The sequence below is a fragment of the Crinia signifera genome, chromosome 5 (assembly GCF_055691185.1).
Source record: "Crinia signifera chromosome 5, ASM5569118v1, whole genome shotgun sequence".
Lineage (NCBI taxonomy): Eukaryota > Metazoa > Chordata > Amphibia > Anura > Myobatrachidae > Crinia > Crinia signifera.
In genome coordinates this window covers 130,991,632-131,018,361 of record NC_139221.1, presented here as the reverse complement: position 1 = coordinate 131,018,361, position 26,730 = coordinate 130,991,632, and the positions used below count along the sequence as shown (strand labels likewise).

General features: G+C 45.7%; 1 protein-coding gene across 1 annotated transcript in view; it reads left to right on the top strand.

Moving 5' to 3' along the window:
- The window catches only part of LOC146080593 (cytochrome c oxidase subunit 4 isoform 1, mitochondrial-like), a 92,766-nt gene that overhangs the window by 48,149 nt on the left and 17,887 nt on the right, over positions 1 to 26,730 (top strand). Inside the window, exons 2-4 of the mRNA XM_083188046.1 lie at positions 5,718 to 5,805; positions 7,194 to 7,364; positions 12,190 to 12,324. Of these exons, the coding sequence (XP_083044172.1) occupies positions 5,718 to 5,805; positions 7,194 to 7,364; positions 12,190 to 12,324 (394 nt within the window). The remainder of the gene's footprint in view (positions 1 to 5,717; positions 5,806 to 7,193; positions 7,365 to 12,189; positions 12,325 to 26,730) is intronic.

Below are 26,730 nucleotides of genomic sequence, written 5' to 3'. Positions count from 1 at the left end.
GCTCCCACCTCGATGCCACCTGGTCTTATGTTAGGACAACACACACGCCAAGGCCAGTGATGAACAAGGGGAAACCTATCTACAAACAAAGAGGCGAGAACCACCCTGCCCTGCGGAGAGGGGTGCCAGTGGATAGCACTCTAAACAGGAACCCGCTGTGCTAATGCTTAACAGGTGTAACCATACACAGTATGCTGACACACTAAGAACTGCCGACGGGTGTAACAATACACGATATGCTGACACACTAAGAACTGCTGACGGGTGTAACAATACACGATATGCTGACACACTAAGAACCGCTGACAGGTGTAACAATACACTATACGCTGACACAATAAGCAAATGATTAGTACGGAGACAAAGAGGGGGAATCTTCCCAACTTATCTGAAACCGAGGGATATCAATATCTGGAGAAGGAATCCCACAAAGACCAACAGGAGCTGCAGGGACCGGGAGACGGATAAAGGACGACACACGGACACCGGGAGGACAGGAGACTGGATGGAGGACACAGCTGGGAATCAATGACAGGATGCAGGATGACTGGACACAGGAACCAGGAGCAGTGGGTAAGCAGGAACCAGGAACACTTGAGACCCTGAGGTACAAGCTATAACCGGCCTGGGACTGAACAACCAGAGGGTTTATATAGAGAGCACAATGTGGTGCTGATTACACATAGCCTGAAGGTGTGCACTGCAGGCTAGGAGCCTAATCAAGACACCTGAGTCCAGAACACACAGTACTGAAAGTAACCTGCAATGGCCCAGGCTGACCACTGGATGTCACTAGCGAGTACACACACACACAGGCTGAGATAAACCCAGGGAGAACACACAGAAAATGTGAATGGTACATAACACCGATCCGCTGGAAGCGGATCGTAACAGTATCCCCCCCTAAAAAAGGTGGACTCCGGACACCCCAGCTTGATCAAGGGGAACCAAGAACAAAAACAGACTCAATGTCTCCGACAAGACTTCTTCTTCTTCTTCTTCTTCCCAGGTTGCCTGGGAGTAAACACAGTAATACCAAAAATATTGTCTGAACTAACGGTACCCTCAACTAAAGACATTTCATCGATTTCAGAGTTGTAATCTGAGTTGGAGTCCGCATCTAAGGGAAGGATTATGGTTTCAATCTTGGTAACATTTGGCACTGGAGAAGAAGTAGTATCGCAAGACTGAACATAGGCAGGACTCTTGACAGATTGAGTAGACACTGGACAAGACACTGGACCACCATCGATCTCTGAATTCAAGACAGAATCAAGCCTGGATTCCACTGGTGTAAAAGCTAAGATTCCAGGGGCATTCCTGTTAAAACGAGCACACCCAGCGACCATAGCTATGGGCTGGGACTTTTGTACTGACTTTCCTGTGCATGATGGAGTCTCTGCAGAGAAGATGGTCAGTCCAGAGGCAGGTGAACCACTTTTATTGGGACCAAATTTTTTCAATACAGCATCACTGAATGCTGGGAGATTCTTAAGAATGGGATCCTCAGATTCAATAAATTTGGACGCCCATTTGAAAGGTTCACCTCTGAAGCAATAAATTAAATAGAGCACCACATTATCTGAAGTGATACCTAAAAATGGTCTGGACTCCAAAATAGTGATAAAAAATTTAGTGAGCGCAACAAATTGGGTTAGGTCCCCATCAAAAACTATAGATGTAGAGATATCGTTCAAAGCATCAACAGTAACTTCATTATCAGCTAACTGACTGGACTGTATAGCTGGAATTATGGCCCTTGAGGCTGAGACTTTAGGGACCCCCTTAGAGGTTATGACCTCTTCCAAGTCTGATGGTCTTTCTGGTTGGGCAGCACTATGATGAGTCTCTGGCTGATCACCACTGTGATGCACTTCTAAGTGGGCAGCACTATAGTGAAACTCTGGCTGGGCAACAACAAAAAGACCAACAGATGGTCTCTCCATGTTACCGACATGGCTGGAACTCTGTTCAGAGACAGGACAATCAGAATCCCTCTTAGGGACTAGATGGACAGCGTCCCCATCTGGGGCGACACCGGCTTGAACCCCCTCTGGGGAGACACAGGCCTGAACCCCCTCTGAGGCGACACAGGCCTGAACCCTCTCTGGGGCGACACAGGCTTGAACCCCCTCTGGGGCGACACAGGCTTGAACCCCCTCTGGGGCGACACAGGCTTGAACCCCCTCTGGGGCGACACAGGCTTGAACCCCCTCTGGGGCGACACAGGCTTGAACCCCCTCTGGGGCGACACAGGCTTGAACCCCCTCTGGGGCGACACAGGCTTGAACCCCCTCTGGGGCGACACAGGCTTGAACCCCCTCTGGGGCGACACAGGCTTGAACCCCCTCTGGGGCGACACAGGCTTGAACCCCCTCTGGGGCGACACAGGCTTGAACCCCTTCTGGGGTGACACCAACTTGAACCCCTTCTGGGGTGACACCAACTTGAACCCCTTCTGGGGTGACACCAACTTGAACCCCTTCTGGGGTGACACCAACTTGAACCCCTTCTGGGGTGACACCAACTTGAACCCCTTCTGGGGCTGCGGCCTCCGGGCCCCCACTCGGGGCTGCGGCCTCCGGGCCCCCACTCGGGGCTGCGGCCTCCGGGCCCCCACTCGGGGCTGCGGCCTCCGGGCCCCCACTCGGGGCTGCGGCCTCCGGGCCCCCACTCGGGGCTGCGGCCTCCGGGCCCCCACTCGGGGCTGCGGCCTCCGGGCCCCCACTCGGGGCTGCGGCCTCCGGGCCCCCGGCCTCTGACCGGCTCGGCGGGCCCCCGGCCTCTGACCGGCTCGGCGGGCCACCGGCCTCTGACCGGCTCGGCGGGCCACCGGCCTCTGACCGGCTCGGCGGGCCCCCGGCATCAGACCGGCTCGGCGGGCCCCCGGCATCAGACTGGCTCGGCGGGCCCCCGGTATCTGAGTCAACCACCTGGGTTTTCCCTTCAAGGGTTTGCAACTCTGACTCCCTGGTCAATAAAACATCAGCACTGGAACCAGTAGAAAAAGGCAGAGTGCTTTTACTGGGAGACTCGGCAGAGAGCTCCTCTGCCACAGTGGAGACAGGCTTAGATCTGACAACCTGCTCAGACCTGGCCAGAGGAGATACCCTGACGGCACTACCGGAATTACGCAAGCCACACGTCTGCAAGAAGTGGCCAGAATCTCCACAGTATAAGCATAGGTTAAGGTTTCTACGCCGCTGACGCTCCTCTAACGGAAGCTTCGGTCGTAGATAACTTCTATGCTTTACCTGACCCTCTGGGTCTGAGGACTTGCTGCCTAATACTTCCCTAGGCAGGGCCTCATTAGGGGCTGAACAAACCCCAGTGACCTCTGGGAGGATCAGAAAAATATCAGTGATGAGTCTTTGCAGCTGCAGAAGAGACTGCTGCAAAATCTCCCACTGCCCAGGTTTTACGGCATTGAATGCCAAATTTAGAGCCGCTAATGACTCTTGCATGGCCTGCATGATATGGCCATGCAAGTTTATACACCAGCAAGAAAAAAACTGACACAAGAAAAAGCTGACACGGGCAAAAAGCTGACACGGGCAAAAAGCTGACACGGCTTGAAATCTCTGGACTGAGAGGGCAGAACTCAGCTCCAGAGTGCTGTATGGCCGGTTATAATGTTAGGATCTCCTGTGCCACGCTGTCTGGCGAGACACCACGTGACACTGGCTGGAAGGAGATAGAGACAGGACCAGGGCAGCCTCGCCAACCTGACTCCGTTGTACCCAGATGGAGTTGACGTGTGTGTGCGGGGTGCTAGGCTTCACCAATAATAGCCGCGTTCGTGGGAGCCCGTTAGTCAGGCTCCCACCTCGATGCCACCTGGTCTTATGTTAGGACAACACACACGCCAAGGCCAGTGATGAACAAGGGGAAACCTATCTACAAACAAAGAGGCGAGAACCACCCTGCCCTGCGGAGAGGGGTGCCAGTGGATAGCACTCTAAACAGGAACCCGCTGTGCTAATGCTTAACAGGTGTAACCATACACAGTATGCTGACACACTAAGAACTGCCGACGGGTGTAACAATACACGATATGCTGACACACTAAGAACTGCTGACGGGTGTAACAATACACGATATGCTGACACACTAAGAACCGCTGACAGGTGTAACAATACACTATACGCTGACACAATAAGCAAATGATTAGTACGGAGACAAAGAGGGGGAATCTTCCCAACTTATCTGAAACCGAGGGATATCAATATCTGGAGAAGGAATCCCACAAAGACCAACAGGAGCTGCAGGGACCGGGAGACGGATAAAGGACGACACACGGACACCGGGAGGACAGGAGACTGGATGGAGGACACAGCTGGGAATCAATGACAGGATGCAGGATGACTGGACACAGGAACCAGGAGCAGTGGGTAAGCAGGAACCAGGAACACTTGAGACCCTGAGGTACAAGCTATAACCGGCCTGGGACTGAACAACCAGAGGGTTTATATAGAGAGCACAATGTGGTGCTGATTACACATAGCCTGAAGGTGTGCACTGCAGGCTAGGAGCCTAATCAAGACACCTGAGTCCAGAACACACAGTACTGAAAGTAACCTGCAATGGCCCAGGCTGACCACTGGATGTCACTAGCGAGTACACACACACACAGGCTGAGATAAACCCAGGGAGAACACACAGAAAATGTGAATGGTACATAACACCGATCCGCTGGAAGCGGATCGTAACAGTCTGGTACTTTGCATGTTACAAAGGGTTTTAATATAACACAGTCTATGGCTAACATTGGTTAGCCTAAGAAATGCTTATGTTATCTCAGCAAATCCCAGGGGGGGGGGGGGGGCATAAAGATATCCTGGCCCTCCAAAATGTTCCCAGAGGAGCATTGTGTGACTACTGTGTGACGTCATGACATCACATGGACCTGTCCACACTCCCAAAGTCCCTTTGATGTTCTTTGATAGGATAAAAACTATTTGGACACACAAAATGGTCTCATCCACTGTATATGGGAAGTTGATTTACTTTAATTGTGACACAGGCATTAAACCTACTACCCAAAGACATAGAGCCTGAATCAGATTTGTACGAAATGCCAAAAATCACGCAGCTGAGCATTTATCGGTAGACTGTACATGCGCCAAGGTACTCTATGGGCTATTTCACATGCCCGGCCACCCGGTTGCAGCCGGATCCCACCACCCGGTTGCAGCCGGATCCCACCACTGGAAAGGACGGCTGCCGGGCTCCATTGTAAACTTCTCCGTGCGGCACGGCTTCTTGGCCGTGCGGGGTTTCATCACCCGGCAGGAGCCAGAGCATGTGAAAGAGGCCTATCAATGCCACTTGCAATCAGCAGCAAGAATATACAGCTATGGCTTGTTTGAGGAGGGCTCCAATCTGTTATCTTGCCTAGGGCCCCATGAGTTCTAAATCCTTCTTGCTTTAGTCTCTGCTCTATAGAAATGTAATTTTTTTTTTACCTCTATTGAATAACTTTATTGGTACTTATGTAATATCTGGGCTCCCGTTTTTCTTATGAGACCGCGTCCGCTCACCACGCTTCGGGCACGGTGGCTCGCTGCGCACACCACACTATATAAAATCAACTACATGCATAGTTGGATAGTAGGGGTATGAAAAAATGGGGTGCATTTAACATGGGAGCCCAGATAATACATAAGTACCACTTTATTTGCTAAATAAATATTGCTAATGTACTTTGTTTTCTACAGATGCTAACTACTGTTGCACGTGCTCTCCGTGGATCCAGTTCCGTTACATGGAGGAGCCTCTCTACCAGCAGTTATTTGTCTGCAAATAGTGAGTAGAAATGCTCATTGTCCATTTAATCCTACATTGTTTTACACTGGGCAATGGCTTGGTCACATTTGCTCATCTAAATTTACTCACAGACACAGCTGCATACATTTTGTTGAATGACATCCCTTTTCCACTTCTTTGCCCCATAAGTACTGGGTTATAATAGAAATAAAGCCTGACATAAGCTATAAGGGCAGCAATTTCCTAAGGAAACTCAGTTCTTGTGATCCACAATAAACACACAAATAAAATACTGTTCAATGGGGCAGATGAATTAAGCCTTAACAAGAGATAAATGCAAGGGTGATAAGGAGAGATAAACATCCAGCCAATCAGCTCCTTACTGACTTTTTTCAAGCACAGCCTGTAACATGGCAGTTAGCAGGTGATTGGCTGGACAGTTATCTCTCCTTATCACCCTTGCATTTATATCTTGTTAAGGCTTAATACATCTGCCCCAATGTTTGAGAAAGATGGTCCTTTAATTTCAGCCTTACCTAGAGTAAAATCATGTGCACTACACCCATTAAAATTGGTCAATACGTTTACAAATTCACAATGAAGGTTATGTTTCATGGTTCATGTGTTCTCTTAAACTATTTTTACTATTAAATGTTTGACAATTCACTTTTGACCTTCTATAAAGTTAGCTATAGTCTTTTACTATGGATTATAATGTTTACTACATGTGTCAACAACCACCAATCTCAAGGTAGGTCATAAAACCTGTGTCTGGTATTTTGTATGTTACAAAGGTCATGTACACAAAAGATCAAATTCAACATAAAATATGCAGAGTTTTATGACCACATAAGTCCAGTCAGTCTATAGTTGCCACCAAAAGGAATTCCTATAAGAACTCTGTATACAACACATGGGACTTCTGTGAGAACATACCTTATAGGATCTCTTCCATGGCACATAGGGTCATTAACATACAGAAACAATGTGGATATGTTTTGCAAATTGCATCTTGTATCTATACAAAAGTCCCAGCACTGAAGACAACACCTGTCTGGGGTGGCAGCCGCCATCTCCAGATATACTGGACACGCCCACTGAGTGATGAAAACAAGGTGCCCTTGAGGCGATGGCCCCCTTTCAATTAGACGCACTCCCTTTTTGGGTGAGGGTGTCAGTGCAGTGTTTCCCCGACCTCTTTATATACTCTTTTCCATTTTCAATTACTGTATGTCCATGCATACATGCAGACCATATGTCAAATGCTGCTCATCAAAATATTACACTGTTAGCCATTTTGTTGGACTAATTCAATAATAATTTGGGCTGGATCGACAGTCGTGACCCAGGATTGAATACACCCAGTGACAACAGCATAAACATAACACAAACCTAAATACCATTAAAATGTCTTTGTTTGTGTGCAGATGTTTCAAGCGACCAAGCACCTTACTACACCAAACCAATGTACTATGATTCCCGTGCATTGCCTCTGCCTGATGTACCCTACGTATCTGAGCTCTCACCTCAGCAGAAGGCGCTAAAGGAAAAGGAAGCCGGATCTTGGACTCAGCTGACAAAGGAGGAAAAAGTTGCATGTAAGTAATTTCTAAAGGTGCCCATACACGTTACAATTATTGTATACAATATTGTATACAATATCGCATCTCATCCATTCTCGGTTTTGCGATGACATCAGATGGGATGAGATCTAGTACAAAAAGTATGTGCAGCACGTACTTTTTGTACTAGATCTCATCTCATTTGATGTCATCGCAAAACCCAGATCGGATGAGATGCGATATTGTATACAATATTGTATACAATAATTGTAATGTGTATGGGCACCTTTAGAGCTTAATGTTAAACACATAAAACATAGGTAATTGCATGGTAATATACTGACATCTTAATGAAATCTTCTAATAATAGCATTGCATACACTTTTGTACTAGCTCCAATGTGCAGTACATTGTGATTAATAGGCATTTCCGGAACAAGACATTTACTGTATATTGGAGTCTATTTCTCCAAAACTCAAAGCCCTAAATCCTGTGAAAATTATCCTTTTTCTTTTTTCAGGATTAAAGTATTTTCCCTTTTTATCAAAGCTTCTTGCACAGGAATAGCTGTCTGCTCTCGCTCATACTGTCCCAGGATGGCATTAGTCATCATTTTGCAGAAGGAGATATTTAGGAGCTCTTCTATTCCCAGTGCACATGTCCTGCCAATAAACCAGATCAGACCTGAAATCAAACTGGTTGACAAGCTGAAAGAAAACCCTCACTGCTGCCAGTCAGTGTCACTGGGGAGCTGAGTATTATGTTTAATAAATTATGGTAAAGAAGATTGTCTATCACTGCTATGAGAAATCTTATACACCATAAGTGTGTAATAGTATGTTAATCCTGGCACCGATTACTAATATCTCCTTTATATCTGTGATTCTGTAATTAAATTTTTTTGCACTCCCGGCTAGTGGTAGGTGACTGGTGTAAACATATAATTTGTGATGGTAAGCCAGAGTGACAAATAAATCAAGATTAGAAACTAAACAGCACCTTCTAGTGCATAATGATGTGTATAAACTCGATGCAAAGATGTATTTAAAAATGAACTTGGATTTTCTCACATCTTCACTATTGGGGCGCACACGGGGTAACTATAGCCCCCAGATCTGCCTAGATTGCTTAGAAATGAGGCATGGATTTCTGCGTGTGTATGACCCACCGCGATGGCGATGTGCGGTTGCATGTGTCGCTATCGCCTGACTAGATTGTGACTGCATGCAGTCACAATCTATTTAATGCCCATGTTCTCTCTATTCTGAACAGGGCAAGTAATTGATCGCTCAGCACACATCGCTGGCACAGCACTGTGTGCTGAGCGATCCGTGCTTAACTAGATTGCTCAGCACAAAGCCGTCGCCCCATGTGTGCGGGGAATTACACTTATAAGTCCAAGCAGTAGTTTCCAAGCAGTGGTATGTGAAAATACAAAAGCAAGAGTTAAAACATACAGTAGGGACTGATTCAGCTTGGCTACGTTAATTGCTGCTTACCAAGCGCTGAAATGCAGCCCCGCCAAACGCCCGCTCCCCCCGCCACCGAACCTTTTCGGTACCATGCGGGGGGGATGTGTTCGGTAACACTTCCCATTGCATGCCTCTGCTAGCAGGAGACCTCATTCAAACCTTTTTTTCCTCCAGTGTCCACCGGCACTGACATCCTGTGTCGTCAGCCACCCACCCCCGGCAGGCATCAGCCCATCTATGTTCCCATGTGTTTTCATGGGGATGCCCATAAAACATTGCATTGGCCATTCCGATGGTCGAGCCCCGTTCCTGACTTCCGTCTGCCCCCTGGCCCTCCCTCCCTCCCTCCCCACAACGAACAGCCTGGCGAGTGTGTAACTTGCCGAGGCTGTTCGTTGCTGGGGTCTGCACTTGTGCAAATATACGCTTGTACAAATATACGCTTGCACATGCAAAGACCGCTCTAACATCAGAACAGGGCCGATGTTATTATGAGCTTTTTGCATTTTCTGGCCTGAGTACTAGTAAGAATATTATCCTACAAATAAATATATATATGGATTCAGTATTGAATCCCGGCGGTCGGGATCCCGGCGTTCAGAATCCCGACGCCGGAATCCCGACAGCCGAAATGCCGACAAGGGGGGGACGTGGATCGCCCCCCCTTGCGGGCTCGCTGCGCTCGCCACGCAGCGGGCCCGGTGCCTCGCTACGCTCGGCACACTATTTTATTCTCCCTCCAGGGGTGTCGTGGACACCCCAGGAGGGAGAAAGTGTCGGCATTTCGGCGGTCGGGATTCCGGCGTCGGGATTCTGAACGCCGGGATCCCGACCGCCGGGATCTTAACTGCATCCCATATATATATATCCATCTCATTGCTTTAAAGACAAAAACAGACATATTTGTTCAAACAATAAACACAGACATCTGGCTTCAGCAGGCAATAGTAATATCAAACTTAAACCCCATTCACACTCACTAGAAGATCCCAACAACGCCAATATCGGTTGCAGTGGGGACCAAGCAGAGGGTCGCATGCACGTGGAGCTTTGACCTCCGAGCTCCCATCCTCGGTCCCCGGAGGCCTAGGAGAAGAGCATCAGAGACGGTGGACTGGTGCAGGAGGCGGGCGGAAAATTAGGATGGGAGTACCGAGGAGGACTGTCAAGTGTCTCCTGGTGCAGAACGCGGTGACCCCCTGGCCGGGACAGGCGGAGGCATCAGCCTTGGGCCCGGCATGACCACTAGAGGCGGCAATCACCATCAGCCGGTAGGATCCCCCCAATGATCCACCGGGGCCAGAAAGATCCCTGGCTGCGTCAGCCGGCTGGGACAATGTGGGAGTTCCAGCCTGCAGGAACCAGCCGCGATCCTCCAGCAGAATGCAGGAGCCCGTCTGCCCCCCACCCAATGCTCCAGCTCTGGGTGAACCCAGTGGCGGCGGCCTCCAAGTAAGGAGGTACTGCTACTCAATTGAGGGCAGTGGCATGGAACTTAGCCCAGATCACCACCCATGCTGGCTCTCCCTAAAGCCGCAGCTCAAGCCACAGAGGCTGAGACATATTAATTTGTGGAATCACACAACTCTGCAGTGCCGCCAGGAGCTCCCCTCTGGAAAAGTTATTATTTATTTAAAAATGATGTCAAGGCAGTTATTAGGGGTGTGGGGTTAGTACTACTGCCCAGGGTACATGGACCTGGGAGTGTCACCATTGTTCCCTTTTTGGCATCTACATTTGCATTGAAAAGTACCCTGCAGCAGATTGTCTGGAGCATCCAATGCACCCTGCAGCCTCAACAGCTGCACAGAGCATTCTTAGGTGCCCACACACTAGAAAGATCTGCGATCTTAAGATGTGCGCATAAATTATCCAATATATCGTCCAATGTTTAACCGGAAATCGGTCAAAAAACGTCCGATATCGGTCCGATACACGCTCCCGTGGATCTTTTGCTAATCTTCTGATCTTCATGCTGCACAAAAGATCAGAAGATTTAACAAAAGATCCATAGGAACGCACATAGGAAAAATCTTTGGTAAAGATGTGCACTTGCCTGAAATATTTTGTCCAGGGCGGACAAAAGATTTCAAGGCTAAATTTATGCGCACATCTTAAGATCGCAGATCTTTCTAGTGTGTGGGCACCTTTGGTTGTGCCCATTTGGTAAAAATGTTTATATCATTGCAAGGATTAGTTGCCCACATACTAGAAAGATCTGTGATCTTAAGATGTGTGCATAAATGCCCACACACTAGAACGATTTTTTTGCCGATTGGCCAATTTCCGATATATCGGTCCGATGCGCGATCCCGTGGATCTTTTGCTAAATCTTCTGATCTTACATGCTGCATGAAAGATCAGAAGATTTAACAAAAGATCCATAGGAACACACATGGGATCTAAAGAAAAATCTTTGGTATAGATGTGCGCTTGCCTGAAATCTTTTGTCCAGGACGGTCAAAAAATTTCAAGGCTTTAGTAAAAGTGGGAGCGCGCATCTGACTGATATCGGACAAAAGAAATCGTTCTAGTGTGTGGACACCTTTATATCTCCATGTCTGTGATACAGTTTCTTCTAGATTAGAAGGCTAATGATCCAGAAGAGCACCCCTAGATCAAGGAATCTAATGTATACACTTAAGTAGCTTCTTTTATTTATTTATTTATTTTTATAAAAAGTTCCCAAACAGGATTCTTGTGGGCTGTCTAGTGTCCACTTAACTGGCACCCGCTGCCAGTTGGGATTTAATTGATAGGGTTGCCGCCCATGCAACCGTACACTAAATTTTGGCCACAATGCTAAGCTTCACAGCAATGGATGCCACTCTTGGACCCCATGATAGTAATGTGGTCACAGATGTCAATGGTAGGGATTTTGAATTAGAGATGGAGCCACACTTATTCATCCTGACAGTGCACCTAGATGAGGGTTTTGGCGTGGCACTGTTGTAGCGCGCTCAGAAGAATTGAGGCGCATTGAGGCATGCCATACAATATGCATGCAATACACATCTCCACCACTGGGTGGATAATGCTCCACAAATCCAGCAGTGGATTGATATACAGATGGAGCCGGGCCATGTAGGAGAATGTTTCAAACTTCACATTTTGCAGTATTCATGCCAGAATGTTAAGCAATCCTGCCTCTTAGTGTTTCTAGTGCTGCAGCATCTTTGTGATGTTACCATTGCAAGGGGCTCAAACATTCTTATGAGAATCTCTAGTGAAGACCTAAGGTCCGTTACACTTCATACCTCTTTCATTAGCGGCAAAGGATTGTGATAAATAGTTCAAATGATGATACCTTTTGATACTCTTAGATAATTATGCATCATGGAGAATGAGTGATGCTAATTTTATGTTTGTGTATATTTTCTCTTTTGCAGTGTATCGTATCACTTTTAACAAGTCTTATACAGAAATGAAGCAAGGATCACCGTCAGAGTGGAAAACCATTGTGGGCGCTGTATGCTACTTCGTGGCCTTTACTGGATTATATTTCTTGTGGCAACGTATATACGGTTAGTTGTGCTTTATATTTTATGGATAGTTTGAGGAATATAAAATGCATCTAAATGCTGACTACAGAATAAGGTCATACACCATCTGAATTTGTATTATTTAATGCCACCACCAGCCAATCTGTGAGATACATAAACCATTATTTCTCATGCATTATGTATTCCATAGGTTGGAGGTGGGCAGTAAATAACACATAAGAAGCCATTTGTAGTTGCTAATTGTCCCTATCTTAATATAGGGAGGATGGAATCCATTCTGACGTAGTTTCACAACACATACTGTAAATAGATAGATTGCAGATTCCAAACAACAGAGTCGCTGATGCAGAGTTGGATTTACACCAGATGGCGCACTCGGGAAACTCATCTCTATTCAGGGATCACAGTATACATTTAAGACATCTAGGGACCTATTTATTAAAGTATTTTTTAAGTCTTAAATATTTCATTATGGTGGCTTTTTTAATATAATAGGGTGCCACAGCAAATATCAGAGATGTCTGATGACAAAAAAAGTTTGAAACATTAGTGCTCTTACTTTTTCTTTTTTTTGCAATATGTACCATTTATGTTTAATTGTTATACTATTACTCCATTTAGTTTTGGTAAGATGGATTATTAAATTAGATACAATTTAGACTTTAAGGTGCATCCTGGTGCCTTTTAGCCAAGTGAACTAGCCAATACTGCATGTCCTGGCAGTAGACAGTTGATACATTCTAAGTCTAAGTCATACCTCCCAACGGTCCCTATTTCAGCGGGACAGTCCCGATTATTAGGGCCTGTCCCGCTGTCCCACCCGCGGGCGGCAGTGTCCCGCGGTGAGGAGGGGCATTCGGGAGTCCCCCCTGTCGGCTGCTAAGCAGTGTGGAATAAACGCTGTGCGCATGCGCACAACGTCTATTCCCGCAGCCAGGGGGCTGGGGGCATGGCTAGAGGCTCACAGAGCCTCTGGGTCATGCCCCCATAGCGCCAAAATGGGAGCGTGGCCTCGCGGGAGAGCCGCGGTATAGGCCACACCCCCTAAATTAGTACATCAACCCTGGATACTATGCAGTGTGAAAGCAACCAGTTCATATAAGCCGGATCAAGTGTGCCAAAGTTCTCCTCTTTAATTTCCAACTCGGGAGCTGGGGAGGCCACCAGTCTGGTCTCAGCCAAGTTGCACCAAGTTGACGCGAACCATCATAGTGATCACAAATGGGTATATACTATACGTGTTTTTTGTCCCTTCCTAACATTGTGATACTTTTATATTTCTCTTTTTCACTCTTTCTATTACTCTGTCTGACTATGCTGTATTTCCTTTTGCATGTACAAGAAAGAAAAAAATGTATTTAATTTATTTTAAAATATTTGAAAAACCTAGAAATCTTGTGTTTACTCCTGAAAAAAGACAATGAGGTTGATTTTGAGCTGCATGCTTTATTCTCTGTGTAATCCTCTTTTGCCGCTCTCGAGCCTGCAACTTTCTACTGATGCTACTATAGAGCCTCTCCCACAGTTATGTGTATTTTTCAGTAAGCAAATATATGCTTCAACGCTACCAGAGTACTTTGTACATGGTCTCATGGGAAAAGCCCAGTGCTCCTTACACATTATGCCCTCTAGTAGTGCCCCTGTACACTATGCCCACAGTTGTAGCATCCCTTACATTATGCCCACAGTTATCACCTTGTCTTCCCACCTGAGTAGTTCCTGCCAGGCCCCAGAGATGTGTGCAACAACCAGAAAATGTTATTGGCACCTCTGTCCAGCACTGTAGCGCATTAAAACAGTAAAGTAACGCCCCAAAAAGTACATCTCCTTGCAGCCCTTGCTGCTCCGTCCCTCTGTCACAGTCTATACTGGCAGGGTGTACCAGCAGGTCAAATACCCCTATAAGTCACAAAAATGACAGTGACAACATTTTATAAATTCCCATTTACATATGCATACAGCTTCATACAAATTGATTAAAATAATGTTTTAATTGTCCATAGACAAAATACACTTATTTCTTTAGCATTTGTTTGCATATCATAGTCATTATAGCAAGGTATCTAAGTAAAATAATATTCTTTATTTAAATACAAATTTTTCTTATGGCCAATAGATGGCACTAGATTTCATTTTCTTAGAGGGCATATTAGAGGTCTTTAGGATTTTCTTGTCTATGGCTCTCATTCAGCTTTAGTTACAACTACACATTGTATTGCAATGAGCTGTTACTGGTACACTGCGCATGCGTACACAACATAATGCATGCGCTAAGTCTGTATTTGTGATCGCACAAAGTAGTCTGTAACTGCAGGAGCCATTGCATTTCATAATGAGGAAAAGGTGTGGCGTCCTAATGGGTTGGGCATGCAATTTCTGCTATGCAGGGCATGTAGTGGGTGTTCTATGGGCATTACATTCACAAAAATGCAAAGCCAATAGTAGAAAATGCAAACACATCATGCGCACATTCTGAGTAACTGCAGAGCTACCACAGAATGTGGAAGTACTGATGGCTGCTGAAAAAGGGCCCTTGGTAGATTGCCGTTTGTAGCACCTACCGAACATGGATTACATGTCTGAAACACATAGTTCGATATATGGTTTGTTTATTTGTCAGAATTAGCTAGCCTATGTACAATTGGTCGGTGATAAGTAAAGTAGGATACATATGGATGAGCTCATATGTCCAAATTGCACATGAATGTGAGATTGATCGAGGTGTTGCCTTTTGAGTGGGCAAAGCGAGAGCACGTATTTGCATAAATGGAAGACGCGGACAATTGAGACACTCTTCCACCGTGGTGAGCTGTGGCAGATGAGTTAGTTTCGGCGCATACTTGAAGCCGAACTCCTTGCACATGGATGGCAATTTCTTTTGTCGCAATGATTGCATACAAGTACCGCTTGCCAGAACCTCTGAATTTGCTCAGTAAATGCCGTAGTTAGTACGCAAATGTGATTGGTGGTTCACTTGCGCAGTTCACCCTTATGCCAGAGGCAATCGCAGACACAGCACACATGGTCAATGTAATTGTTTAGAATAGCTTGGCGAACTGTTTGTCTGCGCCAGAGTAGAGCAATGACGCAGCTGGTTGCTTTAGTAACAGCATTGAAGGGCCAGTGTTTGGGTCCATTGTGACCAAGGTTGGGTCATGAGTGGTTTTGGTGGCCCTCTCGAGGGACCCGGCTGCGGAGAAGCGGCGCGCGTGCCGTTTTCGTTCTGCATGCTAGTATTTGGAGCCCCATAACTTCTTTCCTGGTGATCCTATTCTCTTATTTTCGTTGCATGAAAGAGAGGGCCATTTCAATCCCTTTTGAATGAGTTATCACTCGCATCCATGGCACTTACAGTTTCGGAGCAATGACACGCGAAAGAATCAAAGTGCTGCAAATCGTTCTGAAATTTGTCTGAAACTCGATAACACACCACCTGAAACGACAAGGCGAAAGTTATAGAACAATGTGGTTTTCATGTGCAAGCAACCTTGCTCCGCCGATCCGTACATGTGCGCAGTCTGCCTTACGAATGTGGACTGAGTAGCAGGGTGAGAAGTGGTACATGTTTTCGTGACAGGAAGTGCAGCCTGCGTTACCCCCCGAGCATGCAAGAAAGACACGTAATACATGTCAAAACTGCACACTGATGGCCAGTTGTACTAAGCTTAAAAGTGATAAACCACCAGCCAATCTGCTCCTATCTGTCATTTCACAAACTGTGTTTAAAAAATAACAGGTAGGAGCTGATTGGTTGTGGTTTTATCACTCCCCATTTTATCACTTTTCAAGGCTTAGTACATCTTTCCTTGATTCTGGCATCCTTCCCTACTTTTAAAATGGGCACCGCCTCATAGCAATTCTATGGATACTGACGGCCATTTTGTGGGAGGATCATTGCTAATGAAGCAGACATGAAAGATCCCAGCTACCGGCGACCAGCAGAAGGAGTGAGGGAAGGGAGGGGGATATATCCTAAAAAGAACAGGTAGGAGTGCAGCCTTTTTCTAGGGAAGGCACAATGGGATTGGGGAAAGTGCAAGGGTTCCGGCAGATAGCAGTAGCCCTGTAGACCCCAGAGCCCACAAGTCACCCAGGGCCTCCAAACCATTGCTGGGTCTGCGGGGGGTAATTGCTACACCATTTTTATAATATATAATTTTTATGTTTCATATACTTAATAGAATCAAAATTCTCACTTAACATGACAAGAAAGGCTATGTCTCACCTCCCATTACTGGCCTGCAGCTATTGGCATCGAAAGCTGCAAGTGCTGTTGTCCATACAAGAGAGACAGCACTGTCCATGGCTGAGGCCTCTGCCAGTTCCAGTTTCCACCTGAGATCTTGGAAAACGTGTACAATCTCGCACATGCCCAGCCAGGTAGTGAGACATAGCGGTTGACATTCTATGGGATGAGATAAATGCACGTTTTTTTTATCGCACCACTTCGCACTTTTTCAAATCGCAAGATTGGCCCGTTTTTCGCATATTTAATGAGATGCGAAAAACGGGCCAAATAGTGCGAATAGGTGCGAGGTGGTGCAATGTCTTTAGTCCTAAAAATGTGCGATTTTCATGTCTGAAAATCGCACGTTTGCAGGAAAGCGCAAATAAAAAAATAAAAAACGAGCGCGGGGTCCCCCGCCCGAGCATAACCAGCCCCGGGCTCATTGAGCCGGTGCTGGTGACATAAAATCAGGGTCCCCGACAAATAGGGGTCCCCTTGCTTTAATGAAACCAGCACCAGGCTCAAGGTCCGGCGCTGGTTCCCAAAATACGGGGGACAAAATGACTAGGGGTCCCCCGTATTTTAAGAACCAGCACCGGACCCAACCAGCCAGCAGGGTAATGCCACAGCCGGGGGACACTTATTATATAAGGTCCCGCGGCCAAAGCATTATCCACGTGGCTGGTCAGCATGGGCAGGGGTCCTGGGGAAGTGGGGACCCCCCCAATGAAGGGGTCCCCCCCCTCCAGGACTTACCAGCCCATGCTGAAAGTCCGGGGCTGTCCCCGATGCCCCTGGGCGGTGGGCATCGGGCTGATGGATTGTGTAAAAAAAAGAAGATAAACTATTGTTTTCTACTGGCGAATGTATTAAACTTTTATTTTTCAGGGTGTCAGTGTGTTTTATTTAACTATTTTTTGTACTGTAGAACTACAAGTGGAAGCGGGCCCTTTAATGCCCCGCATGCTGGGACTTGTGGTTCTCCAAGTCCCAGCATGCGGGGTAGGCTTGCTGGGACTCATAGTTCGCCAGTAGAAAACAATAGTTTATCTTCTTTTTTTTTTACACAATCCATCAGCCCGATGCCCACCGCCCAGGGGCATCGGGGACAGCCCCGGACTTTCAGCATGGGCTGGTAAGTCCTGGAGGGGAGGGGACCCCTTCATTGGGGGGGTCCCCACTTCCCTAGGACCCCTGCCCATGCTGACCAGCCACGGGGTTAATGCTTTGGCCGCGGGACCTTATATAATAAGTGTCCCCCGGCTGTGGCATTACCCTGCTGGCTGGTTGGGTCCGGTGCTGGTTCTTAAAATACGGGGGACCCCTAGTCATTTTGTCCCCCGTATTTTGGGAACCAGCGCCGGACCTTGAGCCTGGTGCTGGTTTCATTAAATCAAGGGGACCCCTATTTGTCGGGGACCCTGATTTTATGTCACCAGCACCGGCTCAATGAGCCCGGGGCTGGTTATGCTCGGGCGGGGGACCCCGAGCTCGTTTTTTTTTTATTTTAACTGTTTATTTATTTTTTTTCACCAGAAACCTGCACAGAACATTGCGATCTGTGCAGGTTTCTGCCTAATTCGCCCATCAGAACCTGGTCTGATTTTTGGGCGAATTATAGTCACACTTTATACAAATCGCATACCATTAAATATGCGATTTGTATACTTTTCCATGTGAAAACATCTGGATGTGATGTGCTGCGAAAAGCAGCCATCGCATTTCCAGTGTGTCCAACTTGTTGGCAAAAATCGCATTTTTTTCACATTTTCGGAGCTCATTAAATATGCGAAAATGTAAAAAAATGCGATTTCAGCCGTTTTTGCGAGAAAATTCGCAAAAGTCTAAAAATCTCATCCCATAGACCAGGCATTCCCAACCACGGTCCTCAAGGCACACCAACAGTGCAGGTTTTAGTGATATCCAGGCTTGAGCACAGGTGACTTAATTGGTACCTGAGTGATTCTGATTACACCATCTGTGCTGAAACCTGGATATCACTAAAACCTGCACTGTTGGTGTGCCTTGAGGACTGTGGTTGGGAAAGCCTGCCATAGACTGTCACCCAGCACATCAGCACTTCTCTTATGTGCCAGGTGTTTTGGCAGGGATCGTCAGAGATGGGAGTTTTCACCTGAGATGCTACTGCTTCCTGCTTTGCCATACTGTTGTTGCATGCTGCTCTTGCAATGACTGCTAGGAAGTCCTGGGATGAAAATGGGCAGTATAATGCACCTGGTAATTAATGCAAGATGCCTATTACTGATAAAATGTACAAAACATACATTTACCACAATTCTCAAATTTGAGCAAAAATCATTCATATTACAGAGAACAGAATTTCTGGGGTTTGTATATTATCTATTTATTACCAGTTATTTATATACTGTAGCACACCAACTATTCTCTGTAAAGTGCTGCAGAATGTGTAACACTCACATCAGTCGCTGCCCCAGTGGAGCTTACAATCTATATTCCCTACCACATGTACATGCACACACAGACATTCTAGGATTAATTTTGTTGGGCACCAATTAATCTACCAGTATATTTTTGCAATGTGGGAGGAAACCAGAGTCCCCAGAGGAAACCCCCACAAGTACGGGGAGAACATATAAACTCTGCACAGATAGGGCCATGGTGGGATTCAAACCCATAACCTCAGCGCTGTGAGGCGGTAATGCTAACTATTTCACCATCTGTGCTATATCTCAATATATAACTGCTTAATTCGATTTGTCTCACAAAGCAGTTGGAAAATTGGGTTATGGGAACCCTAGACTTTACAAATAAATGGTTTATTTTCGAGCTTAGCTCCATTGTAATGTCCTATAATCAATTTTGGGAGCTAGAAATATTTAAATTGATAAGTAACATTATTAATGACCAGCTTGCAGAACTAGGTACTGTATTTTAGTAGTGATTCATCACTGAATCTGTGGTTTTCTGAAATTAACCTTTTAATAGTTAAGTTATTAAGTCAGCTTGCCATTCTTCTTTTAGGGAAGTGGGTTTAAATCAAATATTCGGCATAATACTTTAATCAGGGGAAGCCATAAAAACATGAGTGGATCATGCATTTCTGTTCTAGTCCAGAGTGCACGGTAAAAGAGAATGGTGACTGCTACTGAAATAAGCCTCTTCACTACCAGATGGTGGCAGCAGTTCTTTATCTGTTTGTTATGACCTTTACCTCAAAACATATTTCATTTCTTTGCCATCTTACTTCATGAGACATGTCTGGTGATGCTGTCCTAAAAGAGACAGGAACGGGAGATCTAAGCATTGTCCTGGTACTCCTACTGTATATATAGTGGTCAACATAACATAATGCAATACATTATACTATATCAGGGGTCCTCAAACTTTTTAAACCAGGGGACAGTTCACTGTCCCTCAGACTGTTGGAGGGCCGGACCATAGTAAAAAATTTTTAAAATGTGTGTGTATGTATATATATATATATATATATATATATATATACATACACACACACACTGCGCAGCATGCACTGTACATCCCCCGCCCCTGTCTGTTGTGGTGGCTGCCGTTACTGTGTACAATTGTATACAGTAACGGCAGCCACCACAACAGACAGGGGCAGGGGATGTACAGTGCATGCTGCGCAGTGTACATATATATATATATATATTTATATATCATTTTAAAAATATTGATATATACTGTATATGATGATGTGGGAGATGTGCATCCATTGTATAGGAGTCCTTGCCATGATGTGGGGGGATGGTGGGCCACAGCCACATGGTGCTGGCGTTACACCTTCATAATTGATGTGTTGCCATGTAATATCTCCACATACCCTCAACCATTCACGGCCTCCTCTCACCCGAAAGATAATATGCACTCCCGACTTCACTGCTCCCTCCCTCGTCCGGCTCCTCTCTCCGGATTCAGCTATCCTCCTCTCAGCTGCAGCGTGTGGCGTGATGTCACACGCATAGGATAAGCTTAAGCAGGGAGCCGGGTCGGACCAGCAGACACTGCTGCTTCCCCTGACGTCCCAGGCCACGCCCCCGCCCGTCCATTCGCCAGCCAGCCTGCCCGTCCATCCTCCCGGCTCTCGGCAAGTAAGAAAGTGAGAGTGATTGCCGCGCAAGCGCTTGGGCAGCGGCAAACCAGGCGGGCCGCATAAAAGTCCTCAGCGGGCCGCATCTGGCCCGCGGGCCGTAGTTTGAGGACCCCTGTACTATATGAATGGATGTAATGTATAAAATAAGTCTTAGTTTATACAGTAATAAAACCTCACAGACAATATATAAAAATGTACTATGTTTGAATGAAATAATATTTTCTTTTACGACCATTTTAAAACATGTTGTTGGTCTATCAATGAGCAAGTACAGTACATTAAGCCTTAGCAGTTACGGTAGTTATAGTACAGTATATATGCATTTCATAATAGCATTAGATGAAGACACTGACCAAACAATGTCAGTGGCCATAGTGGCACTGAGGGACCAATCAGAAGGAAAGCTGCTGCCCTGCTTGTAAAGTGGCATGTGACATTTCTAGACAAACTGGCAAAAGTCAAAAAATAATTAATGGTGAGATAGTTCCTTCCAAAATGCATATGTGCATGCTGTGGGCATTTTGTTATAGAAAGGTGTATAATTAGGTTCAAGTACAATTCTATCCCACTCTGGAAGAATAAGTTACTATTCATTTAGTTAACTGTATCATGGTGGCACATTACACTTTCCCGGGCTCTAGCAGTAAAGTTGGGAGGCAAGGGGCATAATTCAGACCTGATTGCAAAGCTGCCATTTTTGCAAAAGGACAAAACCGTGTTGCCCTGCAGGGGGGGACACAAATGTAACATGTGTAGAGATAGTTAGATTTTGATGGGTTATTTTGTTTCTGTGCAGGGTAAATACTAGCTGCTTTATTTTTACACCGCAGTTTTAATTTCAGATTGAACCCACCCAAATCTGACTCTGTCTGCACATGTTACATTTACCCCACCTGCAGTGCAGCTTGGTTTTGTCCATTTGCAAAAAAAAGCCGCTTTGGGACAGTTGGAAAGAAAGAAGAGAGAATAAAAAGAGAATTAGCAGTCAGACGATGCTGAACCTTATAGATAGTGCATATTACAGTATGGGGATACTGTAGATATTAATGTTCTGTATTTCTGTGTGTGGGTGGGGGGAGGGGGTAGAGGGTGTCCCAACTGTGTAGCAGAGTGTCCCATTTAAGCATAGCTCACATCCTTGCATTAAAGCCGTCAGCGAGACCTACTGTATGTACTCATTATAGAGGTCCCAACCCCTTTCATCAATGCTTTTTATGTAAAGATGTGCTTTATGGTGGAACGCAACCAGATCAACCTAACATTAGAGAACATTAGGCGTTGGTGTTCCAGGCACTGCCATCCATTTCCATAAAGCTAATGGTTTTTGCCAACTTGCTTAGGATTTACAAGGAGTAGTGCCAGAGCAGCTGGAAAGAATAATATACTTAATAGTAAGATTGTTTATATTAGTAAGATGTCTATACAAGAACTAAATGAATTAAATAAATAACCCCATTAAGGAAATATGCATTATTTTGGAAACAGCATCTTCCTGCCATCAGTGTAAGCACAAACTGAGAAGACTGTTGTTTCTATACTATACACACCAGGCTGTGTTGTGTAGATTCCCTCTTGCTCATGCCAAGGAAAGCAGTTTGGTCAGTTTTCCCAAAGCAGTCTCTAAGGAGCGGCCTTGTGGGAATACCTACAAGCGCTTTTACCAAACGTTCTATTACTTCACAGAAAGAAATAATAAGGTTTAGAAAACAACTTGCTCTGATGTAAGTGTGATGTAGGTTATGTGAAGGGGAGGAGAGCACAACAAGAAAAGAGAGAATTGTTTTGTTTCAGAAAGTAAATTCCTTGGCACATACATGAAAGCGTTGCCTTGTTTTTGCTATGGTCAATAACAGCGTGCTCTCAATAAAACTTATATTGCACTTTTATATAAACTTGCACAAATTAACCCTTTATGAACAACACCAGGGGTGAAATGTAATAGGATGAGAGCAGTGGCGTAACTACTAATTTTTCGCCCCCTGCCAAAAATTTAGGCGGCGCCCCCCCCCCCCCAAAGAGAGTTAACAAGCTCCTTCCCCCCCCCACCCCCCACAGGCCAGTACCGTACCTCCTAGCGCTGGCGCTTCTGACGGGTCCCCAGCTCTCCCGGCTCCGGCTGCTAATAAAAAGTGAAACTCGGAAAATGGCTGCCCGCATAATGCAGACAGCTTTTGAGGTATGGGGGCAGCCATTTTCCGTGTGTCACTTTCCGTTAGCAGCCGGAGCCGGCCCGGGACCCGACAGAAGCGCCAGCGGCAGGAGGTACCAACGGGCGGGGTGCGCGTTGCTGGCAGCCGGGCAGCCAATGTTGGGAGCATTTTTAGAAGTAGGAGCCGCGTCTCACCTATCCGGCGGCCGGCAGCAGCAGGGGGAGCGGCCTGGCCACACTGACAGCTAGCCGGAAAACCCGGCACAGGAGTAGCCAGCCGCCCGGCTCCCCACACCCAGAAGCGCCGGAGGGTGGACAGCAGCAGGTAACTATAGTCCCGCAGACCCCCGCGCCATCACCTTCTTAGCGCCTCCCCGCCACCGCGGGGGCTGCAGGACCATAGTTACGCCACTGGATGAGAGATTCAGAAAGTGAGCAATTTGGTAAGAAATCTCCAGTTTTTTTAAAGCAGCAACCATTTACAATTCAACATCAAACTGGTTTTGCAGTGTAAATGATTGCCGCTTTAAAAAAACTGGAGATTTCTTACCAAATCTCTCACTTTCTGAATCTCTCATCCTATTACATTTCACCCCATGTTCCAATTGACTCCTGAAAAACACTATACCCCAAAAAAGAGTATTTGTAAATATTATTGGCCAGATGAACTAAGCTCCAAAAAGTGATAAAATGGAAAATGATAAACAGCCAGCCAATCAGCTCTTACCTGCCATGTCACAGACAGTGGGGTAGATGTATCAACTAGCGTTAAGTGCATATGCTGCATTGGGCGCTGGACATAACAGCTCTCCTTATCAGCAAAGGAGGGTTAATACATTTGGCTATAACGGGTGCCTGCTTCTTCTCGATATGCAGGAGAAGCAGGAACCGTTATTTTTAAAACGTTAAACCAACAATAATACATCTGTCCCTGTGTTTGAAAAATGTCAGACATTAGCTGATTGGTTGGTTGTTTATCACTCTCCATTGTATCACCTTTTTGAAGCTTAGTTCATCTGGCCCAGTTACTGTTTCATTATTTTGCTACATTTATTTATTTTGCTTCTTTTATTTATTCAGATTATGTCCCAAAATAATGGAAGATGGTCCTGACTGAGTGACCGACCACATCTTCCTCTCTATATAATCCTGTCAGCACCTGTAGCATGAGTACAAAGACTACATATTGTATAACATCACAGGAACTAGTGTGAAAAAAGGGAGCTTTTACAAAACATAAACGTACATCACACACGTGTTTTGCAAATAATAACTTACCCTTTTCCACTACCAGAAATAACCTCGTAATTTTCATGGGGACGAGCATCAACCCGGGTTTTCTGCTAGTGGAAATACTCTTTTGTCAAATAACCCGGTTTGGATTTCCCTGCAATCCAACCCAGGTAATGATCAGGGTTAAACCCAGGATGCTACCGGCTCAAGGGGTAGTGGAAACGGTCCCAACCAAGTATATTTGAAAACCAGAGCTGATTGGAGCTTCTGGGGTATTTTTATGTGCATTTTGTACATGTTTATGTGCACTTTTACATGTCTAGGTACACCAATGGCTCAGGTATACTGCAAACAGTATTCACTAAAGTTGTATATGTCTTGTGTGAATTAATCAGGAAATGTTTTCTTTAATGGTGGCCCTTTTGGGTAATGGTGGTCCTGTTTTGTGACCTCCCCCTTGGGAACGCCCTTTAAAAAGACCATTCCTTATGTAATCTATAGAAAAAAATAGGCCATACCCGGCTTAAGTGCAAACATGGCTGATCCGGCAATTTACTGAGTAGCACTGCAGTGGAAATGTGTCTTAAACCCAGGTCAAACCAGGGCCAGTGCTACCACTAGAAAAAAACAAGGGGATACACTGCGCTAACAATAATAAATGATAAATAATAGAAAGTGTGTGCCAATAGGGTGCAAAAATTACAAATAATTTAATTATAAAAACATGGAACATTACATGACATGATAAAAATAAAATTTAAGCAACAAAAAAGAGGGGTATTGAAAAATAGTCCAGTTCATATGGTACCGTATTATTAAAACCACTGATGGGTGAGTCCATTCCTATAATGTCTCCTGGTTGATGACTAGGTAAAGTTTTATCCAATGTGTCCAGAGTTGCCCACGGTAGGTGTTGTTTATGGAGTAATGCTCTCCTACTTGGTGTAGATGACCTCCGTCCGGGTTAAATCATGGATGGGCCCTTGATGGAAATGACAACTGGTGCCCGTGGTAATAAATGGAGTAACGAAGAGGAGACTGGCCTGGGTCAGAACAGTGGAAAGTGACAAAGTCCAGAACTGGATAAATACACCCTCTTGGTCCACCAACGCGCTTAGCCAAGTATTGGCTTTATCAAGGTGTCTTTATCCAGTTCTGGACTTTTTGGGGGGGTGGGTGTCTATGTTGGCATAGACAACCTCGCTACGCTCGCCATGCTTCGGACTGAGTGCCTCGCTGCGCTAGCCACACTATTATAGTCTCCCTCCACGCTGTAGTGCAGGGGTGGCCAAACCTGTCCTCAAGATCTACCAACGGTGCATGTTTTCCAGGCAACCTGTGGATCTATAGTAGGAATGAATGCAGCATGTTTTAAAATGTGACAGTTAGTAATGACTACAGCTGTGCACCAGTTGGGGAACCTGCAAAACATGGACCGTTGGTAGATCTCGAGGACCGGTTTGGCCACCCCTGCTAGTGGATGGTAGGTTATGAAATACCACCTGTTGGCACATGTCGGCTCAGGTTTTTTTAAACTCATGTCGACCTTTTGATCCTGTCAACCAATAGTTGTCAACCGTATGACTGACGTCTTGTTACTATTTTATAGTGTTATTATTTTTATATTATGTTGTTTATAAATCTAAAAAGACATAATTCTATAATTACTGTATTTATGGGAGTGGCTGGCGGAAGGTATTTGGGGATGCAGGGGCGGTAGTGTGTAGCTTTGCCTGCAGTGTCTTGAAACCTTGCACCAGCCCTGGGTATAATCAAGCTGACTGAGGTACAAATTAAGTCATCTGTGCCTAAGCCTGGATAGCCTAGAAAACCTGGACTGTTGTTGTGCCTTGAGGACCACTGTTCTACAGTATATTCATTAATTCTGGTACAATGAAATCTAATGCATACTGTGTTAAACATGGGGCCCATTCTCTCATTATAGTAGGCAAATATTTCAAAGTATGGAAATATCTGATATCCGGCATTCCTCAGGTCCCAGACAGTGCCAGATCAGGGGCCACATGGGCAAAGGGCCGTATTCAATACTCTTCAGTGAGCTGTGACGGCGAGCAGTGCAGATTGCTCGCCATCACAGCTTGTGGGTCAGAATTCAACTGAACCCCCTGCACCCGCCGTTTCCACCTCACTGGGTTTTTACAGCAAGGTAGAAACGGCATGTGCAGCCGCAAAAATGGCGTAGCTCGTGGCTAAATGCAGCGGGCTCCGTGCATTAGCCATGAACCTTGCCGTTTGAGGGAATTCTCGCCGTTCTATGACAGCGAGGATTCCCCCAGAATGTTGAATAGGGTGAGCAGCCGATCTTTCGGTGATCTTCGCTGTTTAACCCCCCTCGCCGGCGGCATTGAATACTGCCCAATGGGGTAAAACAAGAGTAGGGGTCAGACAAACATAGTAGTACAATGGGCAACATTCACATTAGTAAATGGAAAATAACACAACAGACACTGATTGACTTGTCGGTCTTTTTAAAAAAAAATGTATTGTTGAAACGGATACATATATATTTATGCATGTTTATTTATTATCAAATATCTCTATATAGAAAAGGCAGAATACGCCTTAGTTTTAAGGTGAAGTACCACCTGTGACCACTAGAGGCCACTCAACAGACCAAATTACTCCTTAGAACAGGGGTGGGCAACTATTTTGGCTGGGGGGCCGCTTATCAAAACCAGAAACTATTTGAGGGCCGCACACATA